Source organism: Bombina bombina, chromosome 11 (genome assembly GCF_027579735.1).
Source record: "Bombina bombina isolate aBomBom1 chromosome 11, aBomBom1.pri, whole genome shotgun sequence".
NCBI classification, from domain to species: domain Eukaryota; kingdom Metazoa; phylum Chordata; class Amphibia; order Anura; family Bombinatoridae; genus Bombina; species Bombina bombina.
In genome coordinates, this window is record NC_069509.1 from 44396816 (window position 1) to 44421302 (window position 24487).

Sequence of the window (24487 nt, forward strand, 5' to 3'; positions counted from 1 at the left end):
TTAAATCTGCTGCTCAGCACATGTATTTAGCACTGCTATGTCACTATCTGCTGCACAAGGTACAATACTCTCTCCAGTGTGCTGCTCACCACATTAATTTAGCACTGCTATGTCACTATCTGCTGCACAAGGTACAATACTCTTTTCAATCTGATGCTCACCACTTGTATTTAGCACTGTTATGTCACTATCTGCTGCAGAAGGTACAATACGCTTTTCAATCTGATGCTCACCACTTGTATTTAGCACTGCTATGTCACTATCTGCTGTACAATGTACAATACTCTTTTCAATCTTATGCTCACCACTTGTATTTAGCACTGCTATGTCACTATCTGCTGCACAATGCACAATACTCTCTCCAGTGTGATGCTCACCACATGTATTTAGCACTGCTATGTCACTATCTGCTGCAGAAGGTACAATACTCTCTCCAGTGTGATGCTTACCACATGTATTTAGCACTGCTATGTCACTATCTACTGCACATATTACAATATTCTCTCCAGTGTGATGCTCACCACATTTATTTAGCACTGCTATGTCACTATCTGCTGCACAAGGTACAATACTTTCTCCAGTGTGAGATGTTTACCACATTTATTTAGCACTGCTATGTCACTATCTACTGCACATTTTACAATACTCTCTCCAGTGTGATGCTCACCACATTTATTTAGCACTGCTGTGTCAGTATCTGCTGCACAATGTACAATACACTCTCCAGTGTGATACTCACCACATTTATTTAGCACTGCTACGCCTACTGCACATTTTACAGTACTCTCTCCACTGAGTATTGAAAAATGTGCAGTAGATAGTGACGTAGCATTGCTAAATAAATGTGGTGAGCATCACATTGGAGAGAGTATTGTAAAATGTTCAGTAGAGGGTGCGAAAAGAACGCAACAAAAGTTGCATAATTTCACCCTCCGTAGCGCTGCTATTACCAGTTTCAAAACAGTTGCCTTGTGTGTGCAATATGGTTGTGTTTAGCTCCATACCACACAAAATCAAAGCGCTGTTTTGACGTGCACGTGCATGCTTTCCCCATAGACATCAATGGGGAGAGAGTGTTAGAAAAAACCTAACTCCTGCAATCTCTAAATACATGTGGTGAGCAGCACACTGGAGAGAGTATTGTATCCTTGTGCAGCAGATAGTGACATAACAGTGCTAAATACAAGTGGTGAGCATCAGATTGAAGAGAGTATTTACCTTGTGCAGCAGATAGTGACATAGCAGTGCTAAATACAAGTGGTGAGCATCAAATTGAAGAGAGTATTGTACATTGTGCAGCAGATAGTGACATAGCAGTGCTAAATGCATGTGGTGATTATCACACTGGAGGAGAGTATTGTACCTTCCTGCTGCAGATAGTGACATAGCAGTGCTAAATACATGTGGTGAGCATCACATTGGAGAGAGTATTGTACCTTGTGCCACAGATAGTGACATAGCAGTGCTAAATACATGTGGTAAGCATCACACTGGAGAGAGTATTGTACCTTGTGCAGCAGATAGTGACATAGCAGTGCTAAATACATGTGTGAGCATCACACTGGAGAGAGTATTGTACCTTGTGCAGCAGATAGTGACATAGCAGTACTAAATACAAGTGGTGAGCATCACACTGGAGAGAGTATTGTAACCTTGTGCAGCAGATAGGGACATAGTGCAAAATACATGTGGTGAGGCTGGATACACATAGATATTTCTATACATCTACACATGGATATGCCTGTACATGTATACATCCACATGATTGCTCTGTAATTATTACTAATACTGTTGGCAACAAATCACCTGCATACATAAGTCACATTTCAGTATTTCAGGCTAATAACCATAATCAGTTACCAGATACTATCCATCTGCTGCACCAGTTATCCCCCTTCTCTTCTGCCCTTATACCACATAGCAAACTTTGCAAGCAGAGCTAGTGCAATGTGGAAACTTTCCATGTGCTGCATACAATAAACAATCCTCAAGAAACAATTACAATCAGCAGCAAAGCCACAAAGAGAAGACGAAGCCGGAATAAGGCAAGTACAGACCTTTGTGTGATGACTATATATAACTGTTGTGAATAGATATCCATTAGAATCACGGAGATGCCATGTTGTTAGCCCCAAGCCTGCTAACACACAGACAGCACAGTGCTCAGGATCCCACACTCGACCCCGCCAGTGCCTGTCACTCCTCCTCTTCACTCCTGAACTTAAAGTTACTTGCGCCCAAAACATTTAAATTAAAATGGTGCCAAAAAAATATATACAAATTTGAAAAAGAATAAAAGGTCAGAAAAAACATTTTTTTTAAAACTGGTGCGGCGGGGCCCCTGATCGCAGAGACAAGGCGGCCGCCTCCTCACTCGCCTTGTCCAAAAGCTGGGCCCTGTGTTGTGCTTTGTGTTAATGTATGTGAGTGTGTATGAGAGAGTGTGGTGTGTTAGTGTGTGAAGTGTGTATGAGAGAATGTGTGTGTGCTAGTGTGTCAGTGTGTGTGTGCTAGTGTGTTAGTGTGTGAGGTGTGTATGAGAGTGTGTGTATACTAGTGTTTTAGTGTGTGTAAATTTGTATGAGAGCGTGGTGTGTTAGTGTGTAAAAGAGTTTGTGTTTGTGTTAGGAGTGGCCTGTGTGAAAGAGAGAGTGTGTGTTAGTGTGTTAAAGTGTGTGTGAGCATGTGAAAAGGTGTGAGATGTGAGTGTGTGTGAGAGTGTGTGTTAGCGTGTAAAAGAGTTTGTGTCTTTGTGTGGTGAGAGAAAGAAAGAATGTGTGTGTTAATGTGTTAGAGTGTGTGTGTGTGAGGCAAGTGGTGAGAGTGTGTGTGTAAAAGTTTAAGCGTGTGTTAAAGAGTATGGATATCTATGTGCGAGTTTGTGTTTATGTACTATTATACATAGTATGTACTCTGCAAAAAATTATTTTACTGTGCTGTGCACGGCGCAAGAGTGTTCAGGTTTTGCCTGAACTAAAGGTAGCAACTCTAGGTAGGGGGGGTCACTCAATGACCTCCCCCCAGATATCTGCCTTAGGCCGCTGCCCACACACCTTGACTTCACCTTATATCTTTTTTACAGCTGATGATTTGTCCTCTAAGCTGATATCTGCTTTAGACGTTTGCCCACCTCTTGACTTCACTTATATCTTTTTTACTGTTGATGATTTTGTCTTCTTAGCTGCCAGTAACACATAAATCACTGATTATATCTCTTTGGTTGCCAGGACAACACACAGAAGTGATTTGACTCTTCTTCATTTCAGTAGCACAAAGAGCAGTGACTTACTCCCTCATGTTTATCAGTAAAACAGAGAGCTGACATTTTACCCCAGTGGCTACCCATAAACATGTATATATATAAATAAATATCAGCTAGATTACGAGTTATGCGCGATAGAGGATGCAAACAAACGCAACAAAAGTTACACCTAACACCCTAACATAAACCCCGAGTCTAAACATCCCCATTCTGCCACCCCCCAACATCGCCGCCACCTAAATAAAGTTTATTAACCCCTAATCTGTCGCTCCCGATATCGCCGCGTCCGCTTAAATAAAGCTATTAAGCCCTAATCTGCCGCTGCTGATGTAGCCGCCACTATACTAAAGTTATTAACCCCCTATTACCATCGCAACCCAACATCGCCCATACTATAATCTATTAACCACTATTCCGCCGCTCCCCGACATCACCACAACTAAATAACTTTATTAACCCCTAAACCTCTGACCTCTCACATCACTACCCGCTAAATAAATATTGCAACAACCTAAATTAAACTATATTAACCCGTAACCCTAAGCCTAACCCTAAACCTAACAGTAACCCTAACCCTAATTGTAACCCTAACCCTACACCCCCTAACTTTAACATATTTAAAATATAGCTAATTTTAACTACCTAGTTAAAATAAACCTGTGAAAATCCAGTATACGGCAGCGACCGTATGAAGAGATGCTCCGCGACGGATGTCTTCAGGATGGACCCGCTCCGCGCCACCAGGATCACGATAGAAGAGGCCATCTGGATGAAGATTTCTCGCCGCCTGGATGAGGACTATGCCGCCTGGATGAAGATAGAAGAGGCCACCTGGATGAAGACTTTTCGCCGCCTGATGAAGATCGGTTCAAGCGGGACTTCAAAAACTGTAAGTGGATCTGTCGGGGGGTTTAATGTTTTTTAGAAGTTGTTTTTTTTTATTTAAATTAGGGTTTGGGCATCAAAAGAGCTAAATGCCCTTTGGAAGGGCAATGCCCCATACAACTGCCCTTTTTAGGGCAATGGGTAGCTTAGTTTTTTTTTTAAATTAGGTTTTTTATTTTGGTTTATTTTGGTGGGTTGGTTGGGTGGTGGGTTTTATTTTTTGGGGGGGTCTTTGTATTTTTTTTTACAGGCAAAAGAGCTGTTTAACTTAGGGCAATGCCCTACAAAAGGCCCTTTTAATGGCTATTGGTGGCTTATTGTAGGCTAGTTTTTTTATTTTGGGTGGGCTTTTTATTTTGATAGGGCTATTAGATTAGGTGTAAATCTTTTTTTTTGTTGATAATTTTGTCTGTTATTTTTTGTAATTTTAGAGTAGTGTTAGGATTTTTTTAATGTGTAGTTTAGTTTTATTTAATTGGTAGTTAGTTAAATTTTAGTTTAATAGTTATATTAGTTTAATTTTAGTTTAAAATTAGTTCTTTTAATTTGACAGGTAAGTTTTAATTTAATTTAAGTTAAGGAAATTGTAATTTTAATCTAAAGTTAGGGGGGCGTTAGGTTTAGGGGTTACTAGTTAATTTAGTTTATTGCGATGTGGGGGGCTGTCGGTTTAGGGGTTAATAACTTTTTAGTATAGTGGGTGCAATGTGGGCTGGATGGCAGATAAGGGGTTAAATAATATTTAAATAATGTTGCGATGTGGGAGTGCGGCGGTTTAGGGGTTAATACGTTTATTATAGTGGTGACGATGGTCGGGGAGCGGCATAATAGGTTGAATAATTTTTTGTGGCGGGCGATGTCGGGGAGCAAGCAGATTAGGGTTAATAAGTTAATATAGTGTTTGCGATGCGGGAGGGACCTCGGTTTGCGGGAGGACCTCGGTTTAGAGATTAATAGGTAGTTTATGGATGTTAGTGTACTTTGTAGCAGTTTAGGTTATGGGTTTTATGTTACAGAAAAACTCATAACTACTTCTTTTATATGGTGTTACAGATCTTGTAGTTTTAGGCTGTAACGCCGTTTTTTAGCCAGAACGGCAAAACTTGTAATACCCAGCGCTATTGAAATCCCATTAAATAACTTTCGCCTAGATTACGAGTCTTGCGTTAGCCTTAAAAAGCAGCGTTCAGAGGTCCCAACGCTGCTTTTTTAACGGCCCACTGGTATTACGAGTCTGACAGGTACAAGTGTAACCGCTCACTTTTTTTCTGTGACTTGAGCATACCGCAAATCCATATTACGTCAATTGGGTATCCTTTCTTTTCAAGACCATTTTCCTAACGCCGGTATTACGAGTCTTGGAAAAAGTGAGCGGTACAGCCTCTCCTGTCAAGACTCCTACCGCATTTTAAAGTCAGTAGATAAGAGTTTAATGGGCTAACGCCGTAACATAAACTATTAACTAAAGTGCTAAAAAAGGTACACTAACACCCATAAACTACTAAACCGAGGCCCCACCCCCATCGCAAACACTATAATAAAAGTTTTAAACCCCTAATCTGCCGACCGGAGGACATCGCCAGCCATTGTAATAAACACTAGTTAAATTTTTATTAACTCCTAATCTGCCATCCTAACATCGCAGATACCTACCTACATTTATTAACCCCTAATCTGCCGCCCCTAATTTCGCCGCTACTATTTTAAATGTATTAACCCTAAACCTAGAGCTGCGGAATCTGTTGGCCGCTCTATAAATAACCAATAATAATAATAAAACCTAAATCTAACCCTAACCCTAACACCCCCTAACTAAATATATTTAAATAAATCTAAATAAAATTACTACAATTAATTAAATTATTCATATTTAAAACTAAATACTTACCTGTTAACTAATAGTTACATTGTAGCTAGCTTAGGGTTTATTTTTATTTTACAGGCAACTTTGTATTTATTTTAACTAGGTACAATAGTTATTAAATAGTTATTAACTATTTAATAACTACCTAGCTAAAATTAGTACAAATTTACCTGTAAAAATAAACCTAACCTAAGTTAGAATTACACCACTACACTATAATTAAATAATTACCTACATTAACTACAATTAATTACAATTAAATTAATAAACTAAAGTAACGAAAAACAACAAACACTAAAATTACAGAAAATAAAAAAATAACTACAAGATTTTTAAAACTATTTACACCTAATCTAATCCCCCTAATAAAATAAAAAAAGCCCCCAAAAATAATAAAAAATCCCTACCCTATACTAAATTACAAATTAGCCCTTAAAAGGGCCTTTTGCGGACATTGTCCCAAAGTAATCAGCTCTTTTACCTGTAAAAAAAATAAAAATACAATACTCCCCCCAACATTAAAACCCACCACCCACACTACCCAACCCTACTCTAAAACCCACCCAATCCCACTTAATAAAACCTAACACTAACCCCTTGAAGATCACCCTACCATGAGACGTCTTCACCCAACCGGGCAGAAGTGGGTCCTCCAGACGGCCAAGAAGTCTTCATCATAACTGGGCAGAAGAGGCTCCTCCAGACGGCCAGAAGTCGTCATCCGATCCCGACAGAAGAGGTCCTCCAGTTGGCCAGAAGTCTTCATCCAGGCGGTGCATCTTCTATCTTCATCCATCCGGAGCGGGAGCGGGGTTCCATCTTCATCCAGGCCGACGCGGAGCATCCTGCTTCAAACGAAGTCCAACTGAAGAATGTGAAGGTTCCCTTTAAATGACGTCAATCCAATATGGCGTCCTTCATGTTACGGTTGCTCTAGGCTCGGCTGGAAGTTGGACCATAGAAAAGGATGCTCCTAGCGCTCACCAAAGGATCTATCAGCACCGTAGACACCATGACTACTGCATAGCCACCATACGTAATGCAGACTCTACGAACCACCGCTGCTGGGCTGGTATCTCGCCGTCTGCTCTGCGCCCTGGACCTACGACCAGGCTCCAGTAGGTGAACCTCTTCCTTCTGTAGAGCGAAGCAGGATCATGAACAAGTGCTCTTACAAGAGCTCAGTAGCTAAGGGAGTATATAGAGCATAGCAATCCTGTAGTGAGTATAGCTGTCCCCTACAAACATGAGGTCAAGGCTGCAAGTTAGAGGGTTCAGAAAAGGTCTGAAGTGCTGGAACACCCAGCCTGCTTTTTATTGAGGTTACATGCAAAAAAGGACACTCTCAGGGGGGGGCATAAAATCCCCAATCACACCATTTAGATAGAGAGACAACGCCCTGTGACAGGCCACAATGAATTACATTACTTCAGCAGATAACAAGTTACACACAAGAAAACAATGCAGTCCATCTTATCAAATAGAAGTCTGACTCTGGAGGTGATTAGGACAATGGGAAGTTTATCACTAAACTTAATTAGAGCTGATGCCAGCAAACTTGTATTTAGAAAATAGCTTCTTGAAGCTGAACAAAGTAACTCTTTAGTTCTGGACCAAAGGGTCGTCACATAGCACTTAATGGCACACAATGAAAACTAATGCTTCTGTAACAGTGCTCCGTTTCTGTGGAACACTCTGCCTGGTGTGGTACTTGTTCAGTAAGCCCTATTTACTGAACCAAGTGGGAGAAAGCCAGGGACAAGTTATTTTACAGGTCTGGGGACATAGTCTTAAAAGGGGCATTGTTCACCAAAGTCACAATATGTCCCCAGACGGTTCTTAAAGGGCCATACACACCCAATAAAAGTTAATACGTTTTCAGGGGCACACTCTTCCAGGGGCCATAGTCATGAGGAAGGAGGCTGGCACATAGGCTTCTCCAACAAATCCAGGGAAGCAGGGCAATTTTCTATTTAAAGGGCCAGTTACAAATAGCATTTGTAACATATCTCCCTTTTGGAGGGAGACTAACCAGGCACCTGACCTTCTGTCGGTCAGTGCCTAAGGTTAGTCTCGTAACCCACCCACAAAATAAACATTAGCAGCAAAGTAGCCCCCCCACAATAAGTAGTACTGGCCTGTAGGTTCCAGGTTGTAGGATGAAAGTGTAGCATCCTCGGCCTCCTGGTCGCAGCTGGGCAAATAGCTGATGGTACTTGGGGGGCAGAGGGCCAGCGGCACTTCTGCCCTGTGCCAGCACTTCTGCTGGGGGTGAGGGGTTTGCAGGCCAGTCTGTAACAAGGGGGTCTGTAGGGGCAGAGGCCAGCAGCGCTCTGTCCTGATGCCAGCTCTTCTGCTGGGGGAATTGGGGCATAGTCCTGCCCAGTGGCAAAGGGAACGTGGGGGTCAGTGGGGGTTAACAATCTCCACTGTTAACCCTGGGGCCCAAGTTTAGGAGGTTAGCTGGGGAGGGGAGATTGGCTTACCTCCTCCTCCTGATACTCCTGCGGGCCATTGGGGAAAGGAGGTCGATGCTCTCCGCTCCCTGTGGAACATGCTGCGGCTGGGGAGAGGAGACCGGTTGTCTCCTCTCCCTGGAAGGCACCACTCCGGCTGGGGAGGGAGGGTCGATGCTCTCCCCCTCCCTGTAGCGGGGTCTGTCGCTGGGGATCTGGGCCGCCTTCCCAGCATCCCTGTAGGGCCGGTAGAGAGACTGCGGTCCTCCCATCTCCACCTGCCTGCTGGGGGTCCTCCCAGGACCTCCCAGGACCAGTCTATGAGGCCTGCTGCCTCGGGTATCTCTGGTTGAGGTTGGGGAAGGAGACCGGTTGTCTCTCCCTCTGCACGGTATACTGCCACTGGGGAGGGGAGGTCGCTGCTTCTCCTCTCCCGGTAATTCAGGGCTGCCGCTGGGGGAGGGAGGTGTTGCTCTCCGCTCCCTGTAACTCACTTTCTCGCTGGAGACCAGGTGTCCATACCCCCAAACTCCACAGTTGGCGCTCAAAGGCTCGTGCCATTTCATTCTCAGTATCCAATTCCCCGGATGATTCGACTGAACTACCTCCTGCACAGGGTCTGGACCATATCGGGCTAGCCGCCTCTTTACCCTCTGGAACGAAATCAGCACCCTCATAGCGACAGATCAGGTTGAGGTGCTCTTCACAGGGTTCTGACCAGTGTCTTGTCAGCGCCTTGCTGCTGTAGGTAGGGGACGCTGCGCAGTGGCTAGCGTTGCCCTCAATATACTCTCATACGATACCAGTGCTGTTGGGGTGCTGCTCCTTGCGCTAGGGCGCCATCCCACCCGCTGCCGCCAAATGTTACAGTTGCCTCCAGGCTGGCTGGAAGTTGGACTGTAGAAAAGGATGCTCCTAGCGCTCACCAAAGATCATCAGCACAATATGTCCCCACATGGTTCTTAAAGGGGCCATACACACCCAATAAAAGTTAATACGTTTTCAGGGGCACAATCTTCCAGGGGCCATAGCATGAGGAAGGAGGGCTGGCAAATAGGCTTCTCCACAATCCAGGGAAGCAAGGGCAATTTTCCATTTAAAGGGCCAGTACAATAGCAGTTGTAACACTTCAATTCCAATTGGCTGATACAATTCTATCAGCAAATCGGAATTAAGGTATGAAAAAATCCTATTGGGCTGATGCAATCAGCCAATAGAATTGAGCTTGCATTCTATTGGCTGATTGAAACAGCCAATAGAATGCGAGCTCAATCCTATTGGCTGATTGGATCAGCCAATCGGATTGAACTTCAATTCTATTGGCTGATTGCATCAGCCAATAGGATTTTTCCTACCTTAATTCCGATTGACTGATAGAATTCTATCAACCAATCGGAATTGAAGGGACGCCATCTTGATGACGTCATTAAAGGAACCTTCATTCTTCAGTTGGACTTCATTTGAAGAGTTGTTCCGCGTCCGGCTGGATTGAAGGTGGACCCATTCCACGCCGAAGGATGAAGATAGAAGATGCTGCCTGGATGAAGACTTCTGCCGTCTGGAGGACCTTTTCTGCCTGGATTCGATGAAGACTTCTGCACGTCTGGAGGACCACTACGCCCGGCTTCATAGAGGACCTCGGACCCGGTTGGGTGAAGACGTCACAAGGGTAGGGTGATCTTCAAGGGGTTAGTGTTAGGTTTTATTAAGGGGGGGATTGGGGTGGGTTTTAGAGTAGGGTTGGGTGTGTGGGGTGTGGGGTGGGGTTTTAATGTTGGGGGGGTATTGTATTTTTTTTTACAGGTTAAAGAGCGTATTACTTTTGGGCAATCCCCCGCAAAAGGCCCTTTTAAAGGGCTATTGTAATTTAGTATAGGGTAGGGATTTTTATTGTTTTGGGGGGCTTTTTATTTATTAGGGGTATTAGAAGTAGGTTGTAATTAGTTTAAAATTCTTGTAATTATTTTATTATTTTCTGTAATTTAGTGTTTTATGTACTTTAGTTTATTTTATTTAATTGTAATTAATTTAATTTAATTTAGATAATTAATTAATTTATAGTGTAGTGTTATTGTAACTTAGGTTAGGTTTTATTTTACAGGTACTTTTGTATTTATTTTAGCTAGGTAGTTATTAAATATTTAATAACTATTTAATAACTATTGTACCTAGTTAAAATAAATACAAAGTTGCCTGTAAAATAAAAATAAACCCTAAGCTAGCTACAATGTAACTATTAGTTATATTGTTGCTAGCTTATGGTTTATTTTATAGGTAAGTATTTAGTTTTAAATAGGATTAATTTATTTAATTGTAGTAATTTTATTTTGATTATTTTAAATTATATTTAAATAATGGGGGGGGGTTAGAGTTAGACTTAGGTTTAGGGGTTAATAACTTTATTATAGTGGAGGCAACGTTGGGGGCGGCAGATTAGGGGTTAATAATTGTAGGTAGGTTGCAACGACATTGGGGGCGGCAGATTAGGGGTTAATAAATATAATGTTGGTGTCAGCGATGTTAGGGGCAGTAGATTAGGGGTTCATAGGTATAATGTAGGTGGCGGCAGATTAGGGGTTAATAAGATTATGCAGGTGGTGACGATGTCGGGGGCGGCAGATTAGGGGTTAATAAATATAAGATTAGGGGTGTTTAGACTCGGGTTTCATGTTAGGGTGTTAGGTGTAGACATAAATATATTTCCCTATAGGAATCAATGGGGCTGCGTTAAGAGCTGAACGCTGCTTTTTTTGCAGGTGTTAGGTTTTTTTTCAGCCGTCTCAGCCCCATTGTTTCCTATGGGGAAATCGTGCACGAGCACGTTTAGCCATCTTACCGCTACAGTAAGCAGCGCTGGTATTGAGGTGAGATGTGGAGCTAAATTTTGCTCAACGCTCACTTTTCTGCGGCTAACGCCGGCTTTCAGAAAACTCATAATACCAGCGTTGTCTTAAGTGATCGGTGAGAAAAAAAGGCTTGTTAACACTGCAAGCCTTACCCACAAAAACTTGTAATCTAGACTGACGTTGCGTTACAGTCTAAAAGGCTTGCGGCACACCTATACCGACAAGACATGTAATGTCTGCGTTGCTGTTTTAATGATGAAACTACCATATTTTCAGCTTTAAAAGACAAACGCACAGACTTGTAATCTAGCTGATTGTGTTTGTTATTTTTTGTAATTTAGTATTTTTTAATTTGTGTAATTATAGAATTAAATTGTTTTAGTAGGGTTAGGTTTTTTTAATTGTGAAATACAAAAGGAACAAGAGCGCACAGCCCAATCTAAGAGTAAAAGTCTTTACTAAAAAATAAAAGCGCATAAACAATAATAAACGTACAGGATAAAAACAATTAGATGAAGTGTGTGATTATATCACCGTAATGAGACTCCCCCACAGTTAAGGTGTATGCAGAGCTGCCGGAAACACTGGGATCTTTAGTCAGTCAGTCCGCTGTTCCTCAAGCCAAATGCATGAAATCCATTCGTGTTGCAGCCGGTCAGCTGTTCTGAAAGTCTTAACGGGGGTGAGTACAGATGCCTCAACGCGTTTCCTCTGGTCTCCACCAGACTTTTTCAAGAGGTTAGTTTGACTTTCAGAACAGCTGACCGGCTGCAACACGAATGGATTTCATGCATTTGGCTTGAGGAACAGCGGACTGACTGACTAAAGATCCCAGTGTTTCCGGCAGCTCTGCATACACCTTAACTGTGGGGGAGTCTCATTACGGTGATATAATCACACACTGCATCTAATTGTTTTTATCCTGTACGTTTATTATTGTTTATGCGCTTTTATTTTTTAGTAAAGACTTTTACTCTTAGATTGGGCTGTGCGCTCTTGTTCCTTTTGTATTTCACAGTTTTCCTACATAAAGGTGTCACCGGAGACCCTTTTTCACACGGAGCAGCACTTCTATCAATACACCGCAGCAGCGAAGGCTCTTCAGTCTATCCCGCTGAGATCGCGGGTACAGCGTCAAACGGGCACATCAGCTCGGTTTCTATCATCTTTTGAATTACCGCTCCTACTTGGGACCTTTTCAAACATACTAAGGTCAGGTACTATCATACATTGGGAGCGTGTTGTCTTTGTGCTTTGTTACACAGTGCACGGATCACTGTGGACTCCACATCTCAGCTGAACACTGAAACGAATCGAATTACCATTCTCAGAGTTATACTAATACTAACATTGTTTGCTTTTTTGCTTACTGCATATTGCATTGCACTTTTTATATGTGTGTACATATATATACTCATTTAACTATTCTGGCATATTTTTCAGAATTTACATATTTAAGTAAGTGTGCCAGTCACTTAGGAAGCGCTTATGTTTTTTAAACTTCTTTTTTAGGTTTTTTTAATGTGTAATTTAGTTGGTTTAATTGGTAGTTAGTTTAATTTTAGTATAATAGTTAGGTTAGGTTAATTTATAGTTTAAACTTAGGTTATTTTAATTTCCCAGGTAAGTTTTAATTTTTTTTAAGATAGGGATCTTGTAATTATAATTTAAAGTAAGGGGGTTGTTAGGTTTAGGGATTAATAGTTTAATTTAGTTGTTTGCGATGGGGGGGGCTGGCGGTTTAGGGGTTAATAGGTTTAGTTAGTGGCAGTGATGTGGGAGGCCAGAAGTTTAGGGCTTAATAACTTTATTTAGTGGCGGCGGTGGCGGGGAGCGGCAGAATAGGGGTTTATAACTTTATTTAGGTATCAGCGATGTGGGGGCGACAGATTAGGGGTGTTTAGACTCGGGGTTTATGTTAGGGTGTTAGGTGTAAACATACGTTTTTTTTTCCCCATAGACATCAATGGGGTTGCGTTACGGCGATCGCCATTCCGTTTTTTTTCTAACATTCTCTCCCCATTGATGTCTATGGGGAAAGCGTGCACGAGCACGTCAAAACAGCACTTTGATTTTGTGCAGTATGGAGCTAAACCAAACCATAGCGCATGCACAAGGCAGCTTTTTAAAACTTGTAATGACAGTGCTATTCGTTTCGCACCCTCAATCGTGCATAACTTGTAATCTAGCTGAAATTTTCTAAAAATATTATTTATCCTATTCTAATACCCCTTAAAAAAACACCCCAAAATAAAAAAAACTATTTTAAAAATGAACTAGCAATAGCCCTTAAAATGACCTTTTTTAGTGCATTGCCCTAAACAGCTCTTTTGGTGGAAAAAACAATAACCACCTAACATTACAACACCCACCCCCAACACCCCAAAATAAAAATAAAAACTACCTAAAAAAATTCTAAACTACCCATTTGCCCAAAAAGGGTATTCAGATGGGCATTGCTGTCCAAAAAAGAATAAAACACTTAATTAAAAAAAAGTCTAACCCCAAAGTCGGTACTCACCGATGATGATGGGAGGCACTCCATCTTCATCCTGGTGGCGGTCCATCTTCATCCCGCATCGGTGGTCCATCTTCTATCTTCATTCCGGTGGTGGCAGCAAGGTCAGTAGTGCTATAGGGGGCAGTCTTCATGAGGTCTCCAGCTGCACATTGAAGAGTGAATGCAAGGTACCCCTTATATATAGGGGTATCCTTACATTCCTATTGGCTGATTTGAATCTTCAAATTCAAATCAGCCAATAGGATGAAAGGAAAAGCTTTCATCCTATTGGCTGATTTTAATTTGAAGATTTAAATAACCCAATAGTAATGCAAGGGTATACATATATAAAAGCACAATTGTGATTTCTCCCAAATTTTAATATCAGCTGGAGAAAAGTGGATTGCAAAATTGTGCTTGCACCACACTTGTAATCTAGCCGAAAGTAATTTATAAAGGCATTTAAAAAAAACATAAACGGAATCATATTCCTTCATGCATAGACTTTCCCTTTAACTTTGAGAGCTCCATCAATCTCTGGGTCAGTTTATCTGGGGATAGCAAAGGAGCCTTCTGGCTACTCTTTTTGACCTTTGTCCTCTTTCGAACACTCTTATGCATCTCTAATACCTCAGCAAAAGTCTCTCCTTGCCTTTTATTTAAAAATTGAGATTCACTTAGGGAGGAATCTGAAATAACTCCTAATGTCTCAGGACTTTGGGAGAGTTGATAATAATGTCACTGCCCTGGGCTAATTCCTCCTCCCACTGTTGCTTCAAAACTCTAGACCAGTCCATGCCCTCCCCTTTAGCGACAGCCAGGTCAGGAACCTCTATCTCCAAACTTCTAGGTAGGCCCTCCTCCCCATTTTCAGGAACCTTTGTCACAGAATTTTAGGTTGCTTCAAAATGTTAATAAAAGAGGTCCCAGAGCTGAGGGACAGTTCCTGTGAATAGGCCCAAAGATTAAGATGTTCTGTGGGCCTCATCAATGAGATGCTGCCATATTCTTCTAGGCACAATGTCTGGTTTCCTGACTTCACCCTTAGGGTGACTTCCCCAAGGGTAACATACACAAAAATAGAGCAGCGCTCAACCAGGGAATGAACAATAGCATAATAGCTTGTCTGTGTTACCACCCTAGGAGCAGTCTCTTTTTGCCCAGCATTTGCCTTTCACAGAGAAAAACTTTCCTGCAGTATAATAGTATGATCCTGACTGAACAGTACAGTCCAGTCCAGAAATACCAGGCAATACCAGACGTACATTTTGACCTAGTGTGGGCTTCATCAGTGAGGTGCAGCCATATCACTATAGGCACATGGGGCACATGTCCATGTCTGGTTTCATGCCTTCACCCTTAATAGTAGATTTTCAATTCCACCAAGAACATTGTAAAAATTGTAGGGTAACTTAAATTCCATTATACACGATCCCATTAGCTCTGTCACAAATATATATATATATATATATATATATATATATATATATATATATATATATATATATATATATATATATATACACAGTATATATATATATATATATATCCAGATCAATTGTCTCAAGGTCCTTACTTTCATCATAATCTTCAGTCTCTCAGTTTGTCTGCTTTTTTCAGCAGATGTTTAAATTGGATGTTCTATCTGAATAATGAACTTTTCATTTTGATTTTACTGTACCTTTAAGGCACCATTTTTTCCCCACTTCTTTCCAGCAATTACCATCATTACAAGTTATTGCAATGCATCTTTATTAAGGGATATATTTAACATATTGACTGTTATAACTATTTTGCAGAAATAAAAAAACAATATACTAAAGAACGTGAGAGGAGTGTTGGATTAGCAGCAAGACAACTGTCTAATGACGATAGTGTGAGATCAGCTGCAAGAGAACTATCTAGTGAGAAGAGTGTCAAACCAAAATCAAGAGAACCATCTAGTGAGAAGAGTGTCATACCAGAATCAAGAGAACCATCTAATGAGAAGAGTGACAGATCAGCAACAATTGATTCGTCTACTGAGAAGAGTTTCAAACCAAAATCAAGAGAACAATCTAATGAGAAGATTGTCTTACCAGAATCAAGAGAACCATCTAGTGAGAAGAGTGACAGATCAGCAACAAGAGAACCGTCTAGTGAGAAGAGTGTTGGATCAGCAGCAAGAGAACCATCTAGTGAGAAGAGTGTCAAACCAGAAGCAAGAGAAACATCAAGTGAGAAGAGTGTCAAACCAAAATCAAGAGAACCATCTAATGAGAAGAGTGAGCTATCAGCAACCAAGAGAACCATTTAGTGCGAAGAGTTGTAAAACAAGAAACAAAAGATTCATCTAGTGAGAAGAGTGTCAAACCAGAATCAAGAGAACCATCTAGTGAGAAGAGTAACAGATCAGCACCAAGAGTACCATCTAGCGAGAAGAGTGTTGGATCAGCAGCAAGAGAACCATCTAGTGAGAAAAATGTTGGTTCAAGCAGCAACAAAACCTCTAGTGAGAAGAGTACCAGATCAGCAGCAAGAGAACAATCTAGTGAGGAAAAGTGTTGAAACAGCAGCAAGAGAACCATCTACTGATAGGAATGTTGGATCAGCAGCAACAAAAACCATCTAGTGAGAGGAATGTTGGATCAGCAGCAACAAACCATCTAGTGAGAAGAGTAGTTGAAACAGCAGCAAGAGAAACCATCTAAGTGAGAAGAGTTTTGGATCAGCAGCAACAAAACCATCTCGTGAGAAGAGTGTTGGATCAGCATCAACAAAACCATCTAGTGAGAAGAGTGTTGAAACGCAGCAAGAGAATCATCTATGACAAGAGTGTTGGATCAGCAGCAAGAGAACCATCTACTGACTAGATTTGTTGGATCAGCTGCAAGAGAACCATCTACTGAGAGGAATGTTGGACAATCAGCATCAACAAAACCATCTAGTGAGAAGTGTGTTGGATCAGCAACAAGAAAAGCATCTAGTGAGGAGAAAAATGAATCATCAGCAACAAAACAATATAGTGAGAACGAGTGTTGAAACATCAGCAAAAGAACCATCTAGTGGAGAAGAGTGTTGGATCACCAGCAACAAAACAATCTAGTGAGAAGTGTGTTGAAACAACAGCAAAAGAAATCTAGTGAGAAGAGTGTTGACACAGCAGTAAGCGAACCATCTAGTGAGAATAGTTTTGGATCAGCAGCACAAAACCATCTAGTGAGAAGAGTGTTGGATCAGCATCAACAAAACCATCTAGTGAGAAGAGTGTTGGATCAGCAGCAAGAGAACCATCTAGAGAGAAGAATGTTGGATCAGCAGCAACAAAACCATCTAGTGAGAAGAGTGTTGGATCAGCAGCAAGAGAACCATCTATGAGAAGAGTGTTGGATCAGCAGCAAGGAACCATCTAGTGAGAAGAGTGTCAAACCAGAAGCAAAGAGAAACATCAAGTGAGAAGAGTGTCAAACCAAAATCAAGAGAACCATTCTAATGAGAAGAGTGAACCTTTCAGCAACAAGAGAACCATTTAGTGAGAAGAGTGTAAAACAAGAAACAAAAGATTCATCTAGTGAGAAGAGTGTCAAACCAGAATCAAGAGAACCATCTAGTGAGAAGAGTAACCAGATCAGCACCAAAAGTACAATCTCTAGCGAGAAGAGTGTTGGATCAGCAGCAAGAGAACCATCTAGTGAGAAAAATGTTGGTTCAGCAGCAACAAAACATCTAGTGAGAAGAGTACCAGATCAGCAGCAAGAGAACAATCTAGTGAGAAAAGTGTTGAAAAAAGCAGCAAGAGAACCATTCTACTGAGAGGAATGTTGGATCAGCAGCAACAAAACCATCTAGTGAGAGAGTGTTGAAAACCAGCAGGAGAACCATCTAGTGAGAAGAGTTTTGGGATCAGCAGCAACACAAACCATCTAGTGAGATGAGTAACAGATCAGCACCAAGAGTACAATCTAGCAAGAAGAGTGTTGGATCAGCAGCAAAGAGAACCATCTAGTGAGAAAAATGTTGGTTTCAGCAGCAACAAAACCACTCTAGTGAGAAGAGTACCAGATCAGCAGCAAGAGAACAATCTAGTGAGAAAAGTGTTGAAACAGCAGCAAGAGAACCATCTACTGAGAGGAATGTTGGATCAGCAAGCAACAAAACCATCTAGTGAGAAGAGTGTTGAAACAGCAGCAAGAGAACCATCTAGTGAGAAGAGTTTTGGATCAGCAGCAACAAAAACCATCTAGTGAGAGAGTGTTGGATCAGCATCAACAAAACCATCTAGTGACAAGAGTGTTGGATCAGCAGCAAGAGAACCAACTAGAGATAAGAATGTTGGATCAGCTGCAAGAGAACCATCTACTGAGAGGGAATGTTGGATCAGCAGGCAACAAAACCATCTAGTGAGAAGAGTGTTGGATCAGCAGCAAAGAGAACCATCTAGTGAGAAGAACGTTGGATCAGCATCAACAAAACCCATCTAGTGAGAAGTGTGTTGGATCAGCAGCAAGAGAAGCATCTAGTGAGGAGAGTAATAAAATCATCTAGTGAGAAGTGTGTTGGATCAGCAGCAAGAGAAGCATCTAGTGAGGAGAGTAATAATCATCAGCAACAAAACAATATAGTGAGACGAGTGTTGAAAACATCAGCAAAAGAACAATCTAGCAAGAAGAGTGTTGGATCACCAGCAACAAAACAATCTAGTGAGAAGAGTGTTGAAACAACAGCAAAAGAATCTAGTGTAGAAGAGTGTTGGGATTAACCAAATCGGGCAGCTGAATAGTAAATAGTTTCGCTAGTGAGAAGAACATTGATCAGCATCAACAAACCATCTAGTGAGAAGAGTGTTGGTATCAGCAGCAAGAGAAGCATCTCGTGAGAAGAACGGTTGGATCAGCATCAACCAAAACCATCTAGTGAGAAGTGTGTTGGATCAGCAGCAAGAGAAGCATCTAGTGAGGAGAGTAATGAATCATCAGCCAACAAAACAATCTAGTGAGAAGAGTGTTGAAACAACAGCAAAAGAACCATCTAATGAGAAGAATGTGTGGAACATCAGCAAGAGAGCCATTTAGTAAGAAGAGTGTTGGATTAGCAGCAAAAGAACCACCAGTGAGAAGATCATTGAATCAGCAGCAAGAGAGCCATCTACTAATAATAATAATAATAACTAGTATTTATATAGCGTTTTCTCCCAGTGGGACTCAAAGTGCTTTTTTCAGCGCTCACTCTCAGAATTAACCCAAATCCGGCAGCTGAATAGTAATAGTTGCTAGTGATAAGAACATTGGATCAGCATCAACAAACCAATCTAGTGAGAAGAGTGTTGGATCAGCAGCAAGAGAAGCATCTCGTGAGAAGAGTGATGAATGATCAGCAACAAAACAATCTAGTGAGAAGAGTGTTGAAACAGCAGCAAAAAGAACCACCCAGTGAGATAATTGAATCAGCAGCAAGAGAGCCATCTAGTGAGAAGAGTTGTTGAATCAGCAATACCAAAACCATCTAGTGAGGAGGAATGTTGGATCAGCAGCAACAAAACCATCTAGTGAGAATGAGTGTTGGATCAGCAGCAACAAAAACCATCTAGTGAGAAGAGTGTTGGATCAGCAGCAACAAAAACCATCTAGTGAGAAGCGTATTGAAAACAGCAGCAAAATAACCATCTAGTGAGAAGAATGGTGGAAGAGCAGCAAGGGAACCGTTTAGTGGCAAGGGGTTGTTGGATCAGCAGCAAGTGAACTATTTAGTGAGAAGAGTGTCAAACCAGAAGCAAGAGAACCACTAGTGAGAAGAGTGGCATATCAGCAGCAAAAGAACCATCTAGTGAGAATAGTGTCAAACCAGATGCAAGAGAACCATCTAGTGAGAAGAGTGTCAAGCCAGAATCCAGAGAACACATCAAGTGAGGAAGAGTGTCCAACCAGAAGCAATATCACCATCTAGTGAAAAGAGTGTCAAACCAGAATCAAGTGAAACCATCTAGTGAGAAGAGTGACAGATCAGCATAAGAGAACCGTTTCTAGTGAGAAGGGTGTTGGTTCAGCAGCAACAAAACCATCTAGTGAGAAATATGTTGGATCATCAGCCAAACAAAAACCCATCTAGTGAGAAGAGTGTTGGATCAGCAGCAACAAAACCACTAGTGAGAAGAGTATTGAAACAACAGCAACAAGAACCATCTAGTGAGAAGAATGTTGGAACAGCAGCAAGGGAACCATTTAGTGGCAAGGGTGTAGGTCAGTAGCAAGGAGAACTATTTAGTGAGAGAGTGTCAAACCAGAAGCAAGAGAACCATCAAGTGAGAAGAGTGTCAAACCAGAATCAAGAGAACCATCTAGTGAGCAGAGTGACAGATCAGCAACAAGAGAACCCCATCTAGTGAGAAGAGTATCCAACCAGAAGCAAAAGAACCATCTAGTGTGAAGAGTGTTTAAACCCAGAATCAAGAGAACCATCTAGTGAGAAGAGTGTTGGATCAGCATCAAGAGAACATCTAGTGAGAAGAGTGCTGGATCAGCAGCAAGAGAACCATCTAGTAAAAAGAGTTTTGGATCAGCAGCAACAAAACCATCTAGTGAAAAGAGTGTTGGTTTAGCAGCAAGAGATCCATCTAGTAAGAGCATGTTGGATCAGCCTCAACAAAACCATCTAGTGAGAAGAGTGTTGGATCAGCAGCAAGAGAACCATCTAGTGAGAAAATGTTGGATCAGCAGCAAGAGAACCATCTAGTGATAAGAGTGTTGGATCAACAGCAAGAGCAGTAATTAGTGAAAAAATGTTTTGATCAGCAGCAACAAAACTATCTAGTGAGAAGAATGCCAGATCAGCAGCAAGATAACCATCTAGTGAGAAGAGTGTTGAATCAGCAGCAACAAAACCATCTATTGAGAAGAGTGTTGAAACAGCAGCAAAAGAACCATCTAGTGAGACAAATGTTGGAACAGCAGCAAGAGAACTGTTTTGTGGGAAGATTGTTGGATCAGCAGCAAGAGAACCACCTAGTGAGAAGATTATTGAATCAGCAGCAAGAGAAACCATCTAGTGAGAAGAGTGTCAAACCAGAAGCAAGAGAACCACCTAGTGAGAAGAGTGACATACCAGCAACAAGAGAACCCATCTAGTGAGAAGAGTATCAAACCAGAAGCAAAAGAACCATCTAGTGAGGAAGAGTGTTAAACCAGAATCAAGAGAACCATCTAGTTAGAAGAGTTGACAGATCAGCAACAAGAGAACTGTCTAGTGAGATGAGTGTTGGATCAGCAGCAAGAGAACACATTAGTTAGAAGAGTGTTGGATCAGCAGCAAGAGAACCATCTACTGACAATTTTTTTCGATCAGCAGCTAGAGAACCATTTTAGTGAGAAGAATGTTGGATCAGCATCAACAAAACCATCTAGTGAGAAGAGTGTTGGATCAGCAGGAAGAGAACCATCTAGTGAGAAGAATGTTGAATCCAGCAGTAAGAGAACCATCTAGTTAGAAGAGTGTTGGATCAGCAGCAAGAGCAGTAATTACTGAGAACATTTTTTGATCAGCAGCCAACAAAACTATCTAGTGAGAAGAATGCAGATCAGCAGCAAGAGAACCATCTATGAGAAGAGTGTTGGATCAGCAGCAAGAAAACATCTAGAGAGAAGAGTGTTGGATCAGCAGCAAAGAGAAACATCGATTGAGAAGAGTGTTGGATCAGCAGCAAGATAAACCATCTAGTGAGAAGAGCTGTTGAATCGCAGCAACAAACCCATCTATTGAGAAGGAGTGTTGAAACAGCAGCAAAGAACCATCTAGTGAGAAGAGTGTTGGATCACCAGCATCAAAAGCATCTTGTGAGAAGAGTGTTAAAAAGGCAGCAAAATAACCATCTAGTGAGACAATGTTGGAACAGCAGCAAGGAAACTGTTTTTGTGGGAAGATTGTTTGATCAGCAGCAAGAGAACCACCTAGTGAGAAGATTATTGAATCAGCAGCAAGAGAAACATCTATGAGAAGAGTGTCAAACCAGAAGCAAGAGAACCACCTAGTGAGAAGAGTGACATACCAGCAACAAGAGAACCATCTAGTGAGAAGAGTGTTAAACCAGAATTCAAGAGAACCATCTAGTGAGAAGAGTGCCAGATCAGCAACAAGGAACTGTCTAGTGAGATGAGTGTTGGATATCAGCAGCAAGAGCAGCAATTAGTGGAGAACATTTTTTGATCAGCAGCAACAAAACTATCTAGTGAGAAGAATGCCAGATCAGCAGCAAGAGAACCATCTAGTGAGAAAGAGTGTTGGATCAGCAGCAAGAGAACCATCTAGAGAGAAGAGTGTTGGATCAGCAGCAAGAGAAACATCTATTGAGAAGAGTGTTCGATCAGCAGCAAGAGAACCATCTAGTGAGAAGAATGTTGGATTAGCAGCAAGAGAACCATCTAGTGAGAAGAGTGTTGGATCAGCAGCAAGAGAACCATCTAGTGAGAAGAGTGTTGGATCAGCAACAAAAGTACCATCTACTGAGAGGAATGTTGGATCAGCAGCAATAAAACCACCTATTGAGAAGAGTGTTGAAACAGCAGCAAGAGAACCATCTAGTAAAAAGAGTTTTGGATCAGCAGCAACAAAACCATCTAATGAAAAGAGTGTTGGATCAGCAGCAAGAGAACCATCTAGTGAGAAGAGTGTTGGATTAGCAGCAAGAGAACCATCTAGTGAGAAGAATGTTGGATTAGCATCAACAAAACCATCTAGTGAGAAGAGTGTTGGATCAGCAGCAAGAGAACCATCTAGTGAGAAGAGTGTTGTATCAGCAGCAAGAGCAGTAATTAGTGAGATATTTTTTGATCAGCAGCAACAAAACTATCTAGTGAGAAGAGTGCCAGATCACCAGCAAGAGAACCATCTAGTGAGAAGAGTGTTGGATCAGCAGCAACAAACCCATCTATTGAGAAGAGTGTTGAAAGAGCAGCAAAATAACCATCTAGTGAGATGAATGTTGAAACAGCAGCAAGGGAACTGTTTTGTGGGAAGAGTGTTGGATCAGCAGCAAGAGAACCACCTAGTGAGAAGATTATTAAATCAGCAGCAAGAGAACCATCTAGTGAGAAGAGTGTCAAACCAGAAGCAAGAGAACCACCTAGTGAGAAGAGTGACATACCAGCAACAAGAGAACCATCTAGTGAGAAGAGTATCAAACCAGAAGCAAAAGAACCATCTAGTGAGAAGAGTGTTAAACCAGAATCAAGAGAACCATCTAGTGAGAAGAGTGTTAAACCAGAATCAAGAGAACCATCTAGTGAGAAGAGTGACAGATCAGCAACAAGAGAACTGTCTAGTGAGAAGAGGATCAACAGCAACAAAACCATCTAGTGAAAAGAGTGTTGAAACAGCAGCAAAATAACCATCTAGTGAGACCAATGTTGAAACAGCAGCAAGGGAACGGTTTTGTGGGAAGAGTGTTGGATCAGCAGCAAGAGAACCACCTAGTGAGAAGATTTTTAAATCAGCAGCAAGAGAACCATCTAGTGAGAAGAGTGTCAAACCAGAAGCAAGAGAACCACCTAGTGAGAAGAGTGACATACCAGCAACAAGAGAACCATCTAGTGAGAAGAGTATCAAACCAGAAGAAAAAGAACCATCTAGTGAGAAGAGTGTTAAACCAGAATCAAGAGAACCATCTAGTGAGAGGAGTGACAAATCAGCAACAAGAGAACTGTCTAGTGAGAAGAGGATCAGTAGCAAGAGAACCATCTAGTGAGAAAAATATTGGATCAGCAGCAACAAGACCATATAGTGAGAAGAATGCCAGATCAGGAGCAAGAGAACCATCTAGTGAGAGGAGCGTTGGATCAGCAGCAAGAGAACCATCTAGTGAGAGTAGCGTTGGATCAGCAGCAAGAGAACCATCTAGTGAGAAGAGTGTTGGATCAGCAGCAACAGTACCATCTACTGAGAGGAATGTTGGATCAGCAGCAATAAAACCACCTATTGAGAAGAGTGTTGAAACAGCAGCAAGAGAACCATCTAGTAAAAAGAGTTTTGGAACAGCAGCAACAAAACCATCTAGTGAAAAGAGTGTTGGATCTGCAGCAAGAGAACCATCTAGTAAAAAGAGTTTTGGATCAGCAGCAACAAAACCATCTAGTGAAAAGTGTGTTGGATCAGCAGGAAGATAACCATCTAGTGAGAAGAATGTTGGATCAGCATCAACAAAACCATCTAGTGAGAAGAGTGTTGGATCAGCAGCAAGAGAACCATCTAGTGAGAAGAGTGTTGGATCAGCAGCAAGCACAGTAATTAGTGAGATTTTTTTTTGATCAGCAGCAAAACTACTATAGTGAGAAGAGTGCCAGATCAGCAGCAAGAGAACCATCTAGTGAGAAGAGTGTTGGATCAACAGCAGCAAACTCATCTATTGAGAAGAATGTTGAAACAGCAGCAAAAGAACCATCTAGTGAGAAGATTGTTGGATCACCAGCAACAAAATCATCTAGTGAGAAGAGTGTTGAAACAGCAGGAAAATAACCATCTAGTGAGATGAAAGTTGGAACAGCAGCAAGGGAACTGTTAAGTGGGAAGAGTGTTGGATCAGCAGCAAGAGAACCACCTAATGAGAAGATTATTGAATCAGCAGCAAGATAACTATCTAGTGAGAAGAGTGTTGGATCAGCAGCAACAAAACCATCTAGTGAGAAGAATGTTGGATCAGCCGCAACAAAA

General features: G+C 41.5%; 1 protein-coding gene across 1 annotated transcript in view; it reads left to right on the forward strand.

The window, feature by feature from the left end:
* The window catches only part of LOC128641647 (tyrosine-protein phosphatase non-receptor type substrate 1-like), a 64472-nt gene extending 48363 nt beyond the window's left edge, over positions 1-16109 (forward strand). Inside the window, exon 7 of the mRNA XM_053694182.1 lies at positions 15613-16109. Within this exon, the coding sequence (XP_053550157.1) occupies positions 15613-16109 (497 nt within the window). The remainder of the gene's footprint in view (positions 1-15612) is intronic.
* Positions 16110-24487: the final 8378 nt, after the last annotated feature.